This window comes from Odontesthes bonariensis, chromosome 14, assembly GCF_027942865.1.
Source record: "Odontesthes bonariensis isolate fOdoBon6 chromosome 14, fOdoBon6.hap1, whole genome shotgun sequence".
Taxonomy (NCBI): domain Eukaryota; kingdom Metazoa; phylum Chordata; class Actinopteri; order Atheriniformes; family Atherinopsidae; genus Odontesthes; species Odontesthes bonariensis.
In genome coordinates, this window is record NC_134519.1 from 13,900,445 (window position 1) to 13,911,391 (window position 10,947).

Consider the following 10,947-nt stretch of genomic DNA (forward strand, 5'->3'; position numbering starts at 1 on the left):
CCACAAATGCTTATACGGATGAACAAGGGGATGGGAAAGGCACTAATCCATGGCCCTTCATGTAGCAGATTGTCAGTTTGAGGGTTGTCATGCATTGTGTTTTCCACAGTCCCTGCACTTTTACACTTCCGTCCCACTTCCTGGCTTTTCTTCTTCACTCCCACCCCCTTATTGCGGTACAGACTGCATTATTCTTTGGAGAAAACTCCTAAATAGAGTACAGAAGAAGACACCCAAGTCAGTTTGCAGTTTACGTGAAACAACAATGTTACAACAGTTACAAGAAAGGTTATAAATATGATGATTATTATTAAGTTAGTGTTAGGTGTAACAAGGCATTTTGTGATAATTTAAGATCAACATGCGTTACATGGAGTGATTCTAATTAATGAAAAAACAAGCCATTACATGTGTGTAAAACAAGAAAGGGAGTGCTGTTTGGGTGACATTTCCTTTTTTTCTATGTACACACTGGGGCGAAGACGAGCAACTGGCGCCAGCCATCAAATTCCCCCCCACCCTCTGAGTGATCGGCAATTATGTCAAGAGGAGAAAATGTTGTCCCTTTGAAAAGTGTTCTTAATCAAACCCAATTAATTCCGCTCTTTTCCCTTATTATTTACACCGTGGACCACGTCCCGCTAGTCAGCCTGTTAACTAGAGCCTGGGCCCCAGTGAAGGTCATGCTTGGTCAAGCACGATAACATCATAATGTGTGTAATTAATTGCTAAATCTGAGTGCGTCATGAGCAAATTTTGGATATTGCTTCCTGATGTCTTATTGACAAAGGTGTGGTGAGGGATGGTTATGGCTAAATATAGCAAAGTTAAACAATTCTATGTCAAACAAGTCAGGCATATAAATGGTTTGTCACACTGCAAAACTAAAGCATTTAATAGCAGCATCTAATAAAGTGATTCTGCAATCAACTTCATGTTAAATCGCATCATCAGGGATGAGGGGTGCAAATATTATTGGCTTTTTTTTTGTTTTTTACCATTTTACCAAGTCTTACCCAAGTGTTTATTTCTCGTATGCACAATAGTATGTATCTTTCAGAAATCAACTTAGGAAAAATGTTCACTATATCCCAAAAATGAATTAGGAGTTTCGGTTGTGTACTTACAAATACACTGCTGCAAAGTTCTTGGATGCAAAATAGACGACAATACTCCCTCCCAGAATAAAGTGGGGCAGTTAAGCCACACAGGCTACTAGAAGGCAATTACAGCTTGGCCCTTGTGGCCTCGGCAGGCAAGCAGGCTGGGCCCCCTGACACCCCTGGTTGGGCCTGATGGAGTGGAGCTTCATCTGCCTAACGGCCTGGCAAATGTCCACAGGTCTGGATGAACACAACAGGCTGCCATCAGGCCAGCTCGCTCTGTCACAGCTTACATGGGCCTATTGTACACCAGCGCTCATTAACAGCACAAAGTCATGTTGGTGGCTCTCTAATGGATGGGTGGAAAGAAAAACAAGGTCCTGTACAGTAGTGCTCTGTAAATTTATTGTGTGTCTTTTCATGAGGAAAATGAAAGTCACACTAAAAACAAGAAGGGACTAAAAATGTGTACACATAATGACATAAAGGACAACTGATAAAAAAAAAACACATTTGTGAGTGCTTCTTCTAGAAATAGATTTTCTCTCTCATTCCTTTGGCTTTTTGTTCACTGTGGTAACAAAAGGGAATATCAACAATGAACAACAAAGTCTGTGGTGCTTCCATTGAAAACATGATATACAGCTAACGTGAAGCCAGATAAACATGCCTCAAAGCATTGAATACTCAATATTACCTTAAGATATACATTTGAAACACAAATTTTAGTGACAGGGTTCTGATCCCTGGATTCTGTTTTACTTTACAAGTTAAGCATCTCTCTGCATTCATTTAGTGCACATACACATGCGTCCGTCCACCCACACACACCCACACACCAAAAGTACACAAAAAACACCCACTCAATATCAAAGTTATATTATGCCTCTCCGCATCACGCCATCTTTTTCAACCAGTGGTCCAATATTTGCACCACACTCTGCTATTTCCAAGAGATAAGAGGGGCTGTGTGCGTTCATTAAATTGATCTAAATCATATGGAGCCTCACTGGTGACATTCATGGGAGAAATGCTACTTTGTTTGTTGACTGATCTATGGCTCAAAGTGAGAGATCAACAATATAAATACAATTTGTCTTTAAACACTTTTCTTGTAGCCTGACGTGCACCTCCTCAGAAATAAAACTTCATGTCGAGGAGTAAGACTGCTGAACTGTTACCGGTCTGGTATGCTGTGTTTACACTGCACATTGTTTTGTTTGCTCAATGCTTCTCTGAAGCAAATATTTGAAATGCTGTCATTTTTCTAGGGTTTTTCATTAGAATAAAACGATTGGTATTAATTTGACTTTTTAGCTATTTATGCTTTTTTATAGCTCTACCAACCTGTGTTTAGACGCAGAAGCTTTACATTTTCTACACACTCTTCTGTTTTCAGTATTGCAGTAACTGTAAAAAAACTGCCTGCATCCAGTATCTTCCATTTTTAGTGACTATTGTTATTGAGGCACATGAAGAATCTCACTTTGTGGCATTGAAACCTTACAACCTAGTAGTGTGTAGGCAGAGCACTATGTAATGATGCTCAGTTATGGCCAGAACAATGCTTGGCCAGAAGAGGCTAAATGTGTTATCATAATCAAGTATGAAAGATGCAGTTACTCACAATTTGATCATGAGTAAAAGTCACTTAATTCAGCTGTTTGGAAGGGTCAATTGCAAACAATATGCAGACTTGATAAATTAATCAGCTTTATCAAGTATACGTTTTTGAGGACATGAGAGAATACATGAATAAAAGGATCAGTGCAAAAAAGGAGGATGTTTAATAGGTATTTGGTAAAACATAGTGATCTCTGGTCACATGTTTTTGAACTTGTAACCCTGCAAAGTACTTTTCCCACAAATGTCACCACAGGGGTTCCTTAAAATCCCCTTTATCTTTAGGTAAAATTTTGGTAATAATCGAATGAGGAGCATCTTTTTCCAAAAAGTACTTTATCTGCAAATCAAAAATGATAGAAATTGATAATATTTTTTCAGGGGTCGGGGGTTAATCAGGTTTTGACAAAGGTTTTTCAGGGCTATCTAAGGGCATTCTGTCTATGGCTGAGAATCCAGGGTTAATCGCTTTAAAAGCAGTAATTAGGTGTTAAGAGGTATGCTTGTCTGTTTAAATTAGCTTCCAAATCAGATTACGCTCTGTGACTTCCGTTAACCTCCCCCATCAGAGCTCAATGCTCCTCAAAAGGCCATTTTACCAATTAGATATAAAACACCATTATTCCCTTTAAACCCATATTAGCTTGAATTTGAGTGGATAAGTGGTTTTAGATACATGTTTTTTTTTTCCACTTAGAAGCAAAAAAAAATCTCAGATCTTGAAAAAGTTATTGGACAGTATTTTCAATGTTAAACAGTGAAATTCAAAGACAAACCCTAACCCAAAAAGACAGAAGAAAACCCCCCTCAAGCAAACCAATAGTTATACTAAAACAGTTAAGAACTTAACACTAGATACCAACACTTTCAAAGAGTAACCCTAGTACATTGGCCATTAATCCTGAAGAAGAAATTAACCCTTCAGCGGCACCTGAAGACAGAGTTAGTATTAGTATTGTTTAAAGTATTTTAAAACCATAAAAAGTCAAAACACCATTCATTCAAGAAAGAAAACTTGTATAAATTGATTAACATTTGTCACCAGAATATAACTCAATAATGACGATTAAAAAAAGAGAAAAACATAGCTACCTCTGATAAGATGGATCTATGATAAGATGGGCTTTCTATAATGTATATCAAGTTGTCAATACAATCTGAAATATCATCAAATATACAAAATTATTGCAGAACAAAAAGTCTCATTTGAGAGTCCTTTTGCAAATAAAAAGGTACCAAAACATTTTGTGCTAATCCCAAAAGAAAAGAGCCCTACAGACTGAATCAATTCCTTTTATCGTAAATCAATAAATGAAAACACAGTTGCACGATAGTGACTGTGATAAAATTTCTGACTTTCAAGCCTCTTTGGTGTCATGTATCCCCTTCCTTGGTACATGAGTCAAACAATGTAAAAGCAGTTTGTAAACATTCACAGGGGCACATTTAAAAAAGTCCATCCATACTAGGAAGTGATATCACATGTGCTGCCAGGTTTTATCCATTGACTGAATATGCTCTTTGGCCTTCATCCTGAGTGCTGCAATGCTGGAACTCCTGTCATCCTCCACTGGGTATTTATCGTTGAAGCTGGGCGGACACTGATATGGAGGTGGGCCCATGGACTGCATACCTTGAACCATGCCAGGCGGGGTGTTGAGGAAGCTGTGGCTTGAATAAGTGGGCTGCAGGGCCTGTGGTGAACCCATGAAACCTGGAATAGTATGCATGGGTGTGGCACTGGAAATGGACGAGGTCAGCCAGGGATCCAGTGGCATTGGGTTTGGTACCGGCCCCACACTTGGAGGCATTGGAGGACGATTGAAGGATAGCATGGGAGAATCATGGAGCTTCATGGTGCTAGTGTCCATCTTTTCTTGACGTCTCCACTTCGCTCTTCGATTCTGGAACCACACCTGGGCAGAGAGAAATGTCACACAATGAAATAATGCATCCATCCATCCATTTTCTGTACGCGCTTAATTCAATTTAGGGTTGCAGGGAGCCTATCCCAGTCATGTGGCGAGAGGCAGGATACAATTTAGAGACGCCAATTAACCTAACATGCATGTTTGTGGGAGGACTGAAATTACACGGGATTTTTACATTTTTATATCTTAATTCTTTTTTTCATTTAATTATTTCACATGTTTGGAAAATCAAAAGTGTAATTTTCACTTGAACTGTGGCATATATTAGGGAATTATCTTGTTATTGATAACAAATTGATTACATGGAATTATTCAGCTCAAATTATACTAATGAGCACACTTTATTATGTAAAAAGTTGCAAGCACTGAAAACCAAAATTCCTTTAGAAACCCAAAATTAGCACACCTGATCTGCAGGTAGTTACATGGAGCTATTGCCCTGGCTATCCCAAATGAAGATTGAAAAGGAGCTTATAGTTTGCATGTACAACACAGACCAGGCCTTTTGGACTAATATGCTCTGGACTGTGGCTGGCTGCAGTTACAGTAGATAGGTAGCCTATATCTGGCACTGAATCGCAGTCAACTCTTTAGGAGATGAAGCTCATATCAGCTTTGAGACACAGGTGCAAATATATTCACTCTTTCATTGACTGGGCAGCTTGCAACCATTGATTCTGCATCATAACAAAGAGTTCCTGTGCATAATGTGAGGCCAGCTGAATTTGAATTGCAGGTAGAGCTTGTTAGCAGACAGGCAATCCACCACCAAGAAAAGGCTTGTGAAAACAAAGAGAAGTAGAGGCCTGTGGAATCCATGTTTCAAACTGTCACATGTAAGAAACATGACCACAAACATATCGTAGCTGAAGGAACTTTGTGAGTTGTCAAAACATTTTTTCGATCCAGTGTTAGAGATTGATGGACAGCAATGCAAAATGCATAAAGATATTTCTGTTTTTGATTTTTGTTGAATAAATTGTTCAAATGACTTATATTCAATGCAATGCTGCTCTAGTTATATTAGCCATACTGTCGTTTTGTTTACATCTTTACCTGAACTCGAACCTCAGGCAAGTTGACCTTCATTGCCAACTCCTCACGACTGTAGACATCTGGGTAGTGGGACTTCTCAAAAGCTCGCTCCAGCTCATGAAGCTGATAGGTGGTGAAGGTGGTACGATTTCTTCTGTGTTTCTTTTTTGTGTGCTCTTCATCTTTCATAGACTTGGGAGACCCCTCGGCAACGTCCACTTCCTTGTGCAGATTGCTCATTTCTCCATCACATTTGTCACCAGAGAAGAGGTTAGATTCTGAAATGAAGGACAGGATAAGTTTGAAAGTTGTCAGTCATCTATAATTTTTCCACACTATAGCCTAACAAAGAATTTAGGTTTATCTACCTTTCTCAAAGTGGTTGTTTGAGACTTATGCTGGCAATATTTCAAATACAATATGAAGGGAATTAAAAAAGGTTTTGATTTAAATTTGTTTTGTTAGTTAATAGCGTATATGTACAGACAAACAAATAATCTCAGGAACACTCAGAGTAAACAACCAGCTTGTATCACACAAGTAAACAGCTAGAGATGGTGAAAAAGTACCACTTTGACACATCTTACTCAGTTAAGTAAAGCCACTGACATGAGAGCAATGTAATCAGGTGCTGGAGGAGCAATTGTTGATTTTGATAGGTATCTGAAAGGCAAACCTTTTAGGCAAAGATGCTACCAGTTCAGCAACATCAGCTCTTTGTTTTGTGCTTTTAGCAAGTCTGGTAAGTTCCAAAAACTTCACCGATGTATTCATCGGTAACTTTCTGGATTTGGAATTTAACCCATTGAAGCCCCTTTTTGGGAGAGTAATGACTAAAAAGTTCTGACAAAATAAAGTGGACAGAGCATTTCACTTATTTAAAAAGTAAAACTATATGTTTTCTATGGACTAATAGACTCCACATTTCTTCCCACCTTCTCTACCTTGTTAGCAATATATTAACTTTTAATTTAATGCCATACAACACGTTCCACTGAATTTCTGAAAAGTTCGATCATTACGTCATACATTCGATCTAATGTATATAATCATTTGTCTAGTCTTGGGACAAACACCTTATCAAATTGAATAAATGAATATATAGATAAATAAATTAAACACATATGTTTCTCTTAAAGTGAAATCATTATTTTTCCTACATGATGAAACATCTTAATGACAGATGCCCCCCACCCCCCTCTTTTTTTTTCCTTTGCCTCAAGGGCTTGTAAACCTCATGGATTTGGTAAGACCAACTGACATTATGTCTTTCACTGAATTCTTTCCTTACAGTAATCCCATAGTAACAGATGCTGCTAGTTAAACCTGAAAGTCCCTGTGTCCTCTAATCTAACAAGAGACTTTAGGTGGCTTCATCACAAGCCAGGTGAACAGTCATGGCGCAGATTGTGTTTTCAAAGAAATGGATGAAGAGTAAGTGAGCCATGTGAGTGATGCACCAAAGCTCATTAATCATACAAAACCGTTTAGAGCAATACGGTCTAAATTGTTGGTTTTAAATTGTAATTCCATGCGGGGAGGGCATGATTGTTCCAAGTTTAATCAAAGAGATAATGAGTAGGATGGTGGCTTATGATATCCATCTCAGTTTTGTCCCAGCATCAGCTCTCAGCATACAATTGTATTTGTTACAGGCACTGACAACCATCACAGCAATGTGTAGTTATTAAAAATAATTCAACTGACCAGCAAAGCTCACAAATAGACATTTGGTAAAAAATCAAATAGATTGCTAATCCTGACAGTGGTTCATTAATAAAAAAAAAATCAAATAAAATGTGGCAGAAAGCCTTAGTATGTGGTGAGCTGGGATTACTTTAAATGGATCCTAAAAGTGAAAAGTTTTCACTACTGTTGGACAGACCTGCTCTGTAGCAACATTAAAGTTTGTAGCTGACAGCATCTCCATGATTATTTTTTTCAGCCTTTAAACAGAAACAGCAGGTGCATACTAGTTTTCATTCAGCCATCACCATTACATTGAATATATATTTAGTACTGCATCTGACTCTTGTTTATTAAAATGTGTATTTTTTTTATTGTTCATTCCATTTGCATTAGACATTTTGTGTTGAGTAACTGCAGCTAATACTATAGCCACATTCAAGCATGTCCATTCTCAGATTTTTAATTAATACATGTGCAGATGGAAATAACAATGTACTGAACTCTATTCTGTCAATTTCTAGCTTTTTCCAAAGTGCAGAAGGTAATCTTTTTTGTTCATATCAATGCAAAATATTACAGTACTTCAGTGGGCACCGAACATCTAATGGGTCTAAAAAAAACATTTTCATCTTGACAGAGGTTTTCTGATACAAGTTAATGTTAAACAATACTGAATCAAAACAAAAGAAACTAAGTATGAAAAACCCTCTTTTCTTACACTAAAGTGTGGTTGATTAGTAGTCAGGCCCAACAACAGGCAAACTTAAGTGGCTTGTTAGCCTCCATCTTGCAACCAGACCCAATAGTTGATCAGCAAAAGTGTCTAGACAAACATGGCTTTAATCCACAGGACAGCGCAGAATTATGTCCAAATAACCAAAGAGCAAAAAGAGAAAAGGTTGCTTTCCAAATACACCTTTCTCACAATAAGCAGAGCAAGAGAAGCATGGATGTAACTAATTGCATTAATTCTGGCTCCCATCCATCAAGTAGTGCCAGTAAGCTTCAATGTATAACACCCAGAGGGTAAAACATGTGAATCGAATGTAATAGATAATTATGTTAATAGCCATGCCTGTGTTTGACAATTCAGAAGAAATACGTGCATGTAAAATTACATACAACTCATTTCTTTCATTCCTTTTGATATGAAATAGCATTACTTACTCAGCATAAAGGACTCACTGATGTGTTTTTCTGAAAAAATATGTTGAAATACTAAAGGAATGTGCTGGAAACTTTAATGTTAAAATAAGATTCAGCAGTTTGGACAACTTGTTATTGTTGATATGAGTCTTTCTTTGGCTGGATTTTGTATTTCTGATGTTGGACTTTAAATATGAGGTCTACTTATACAAGAAAGGGATTTATTTTTTAGATATATGTATTCTTCCACCTTTGCTGCTTTTATAGCCAATGTTTTCCCAAATGCTCTACTTCAATACAAGGAAGACTGAAATACTTCACATCATTGATTCAGAGAACCAGTATCATAAACATGAAACCAGCTGCTGAAAGGTAATGCTAAACCTGTTACATTAAAGTGCACTGGTGCAAAACTTTTGCAATTTGATAAGAGGTCTTGTGCCTGGTAATAGTGTATTTCCTGAGAAGACTCACCGTGGTAGGATGAATGCTGAGAGCTGTCACCTAGCTCTGGCAGGTGCCCATAGGGGTCTGAGGGGACTTGCTTTTCAGGGTCCTGCTGGTTTGCTCCATTGGCTTTTGGGCTGTCATCACCTCCGACTGAATGGAGAAGAGGCTCTTGGTCTTTAGTGAATCCCAATATGACATCAATGCTGTGGACCCTGCCTCCACTGCTTGACCCAGCACCTTTTCCCATGTCATAGTTGTCTACTATTCCATGTCCACTATCGTCCACTATTCCAAGGGTATCCATTGACAAATGCATCCGAGCCTTCGGACACACTTTCTCAATGCCTTGTCAGAAAAAAAGCAAAATGCTTACGACAAGACAGAGTAATCGTTACACAGAGCTTTTGTCCTACTTTTTGTGCTATGGAGCAGAATCAAATGGCGCGTGGGGTTTGTATCCTCCAAGAATCACTTCAGTGAGGTTGTATGTATTGCTTCCACTAAAGGAGAACTAACTTGCATCTTTGTCTGCAAATGATCAAGAGAAAAGAAAAAGGACAACACTGTCAAACAGTAAAATTATATTTGTTTGGTAATTAAGTTCTTCATGATATTCTTTATAAAGAACACATAAGAATCATAAAGGGAATCAAACTTGTCAGCAAGATATGTATGAACAAACATAAGTTATTTTTTTTTACATCTAATGTGAACATATTCCTTAAACACTTCATCCAGGCCTTCTCAGAAAAAAGAAATCTTTGCTTGGCACACTGACACTTGTTGAGTCTTTGTATATATTTGGTTTATAGTTTGTAATTCCTTCTCAAGAATGATTCCCATCATTTATCAGTCAGAGTTTTAAAATCTTTCGGCGTGCAGTTGACTTGAATTAAAAATGTATTCCGTGACATTTTTAGACCACCTTGAGAGGAGCTGAAAAAGTAAACTGCACTTGGAAGATATTGTTTTAATCTATCACTTGAACGTCAATAAGCATAATAGTTACCGAGTACTGATAAATGACATAATTGGCAGGATGAACAATAAGAAGCACTTGAAATAATCTTACCTTCTGTAGGTTTCCTGACACAGGCTATGCTTCGCACATGGCGACTCTGTAGTCCACAAATGGACAAGTGACACTACTGTAGGCACTTGTTACTCCTGGCTAAGTCCTTGAAATCCCCTGCAAACAATTGAGCAAAGGATCTACAGCTGAAGATCTGTGCAACAAGAGCATGTAATGTCTTTTTCTTCTGACAAAACTCTTCTTAACCACATCAGACAACAATGCTGGCGGGGGGAATGGTAGTAAAACCAAAGGGTTTAAGAGGTTTATTAATTAGAATCCTTCCCCTTTAAGAATGACTGACAGTTGTTTTCTGGTCAAGTAATTGCTCCAAATGTGTCCTGCTTTCAGACCACAGAGGGAGGCCATTGCTAATGAAGCCTCAACAAAACTTTCTTTCAAATAATCCATTGTCTGAAAGATAATGGCTTGTATTGGGAGTTTTCACTAATCCCTTCATTATAGACAATGTAAGAAAGAAAAGACAGAGATGGACTTTTAACTTGAATGGCTACACACTGTAAAAATAGAAAAAAAGTTTTATAGAAGGAGGCATCTAAATATAGCTTAGCTTCTTTTGAATAGCAGGGTTTATAAAATTATATGAACTATCTGTTTTACTCATTAAAGTTATTATAATGACTTTTCTTTTGGGAAATTTTGCCTTGTTGTTATAAAAGAAAGTATAATACATACCTGATACATCTTAAGGTTGCAATAATCTATACTATTTACATCATAACAAGAAACCCAACAGTCTACATATTAAAGCACAGACATGCAGGACAAAAGTAAGTGACAGTTCAAAGGGAAACAATTAGTGAGATATATTTATGGTCCACCTAATCCATACAGCTCCTTTAAAATGTTTGAGTTGAGATCCTGAGTCAGATCCATG

At 37.7% G+C, this 10,947-nt stretch overlaps 1 protein-coding gene across 1 annotated transcript; it reads right to left on the reverse strand.

Annotated features, from left to right (window-relative positions):
- Positions 1-4,204: 4,204 nt before the first annotated feature.
- LOC142398264 (retinal homeobox protein Rx2) lies at positions 4,205-9,293 on the reverse strand. Its single transcript, XM_075482229.1, has 3 exons — positions 9,002-9,293; positions 5,714-5,970; positions 4,205-4,642 (listed from the first exon to the last, which is right to left on the reverse strand). The coding sequence occupies exons 1-3, from the start codon at positions 9,291-9,293 to the stop codon at positions 4,205-4,207; spliced, it is 987 nt and encodes a 328-aa protein (XP_075338344.1).
- Positions 9,294-10,947: the final 1,654 nt, after the last annotated feature.

Excerpts from the sequence above, each read along its gene's own strand:
- LOC142398264 (XM_075482229.1), bottom strand. The coding sequence starts at position 9,293 with ATGCATTTGTCAATGGATACCCTTGGAATAGTGGACGATAGTGGACAT. Across the intron at positions 5,971-9,001 it reads TCAGCATTCATCCTACCACG|AATCTAACCTCTTCTCTGGT; the intron begins GTGAGTCTTCTC and ends CCTTCATTTCAG. Across the intron at positions 4,643-5,713 it reads TGCCTGAGGTTCGAGTTCAG|GTGTGGTTCCAGAATCGAAG; the intron begins GTAAAGATGTAA and ends CTCTCTGCCCAG.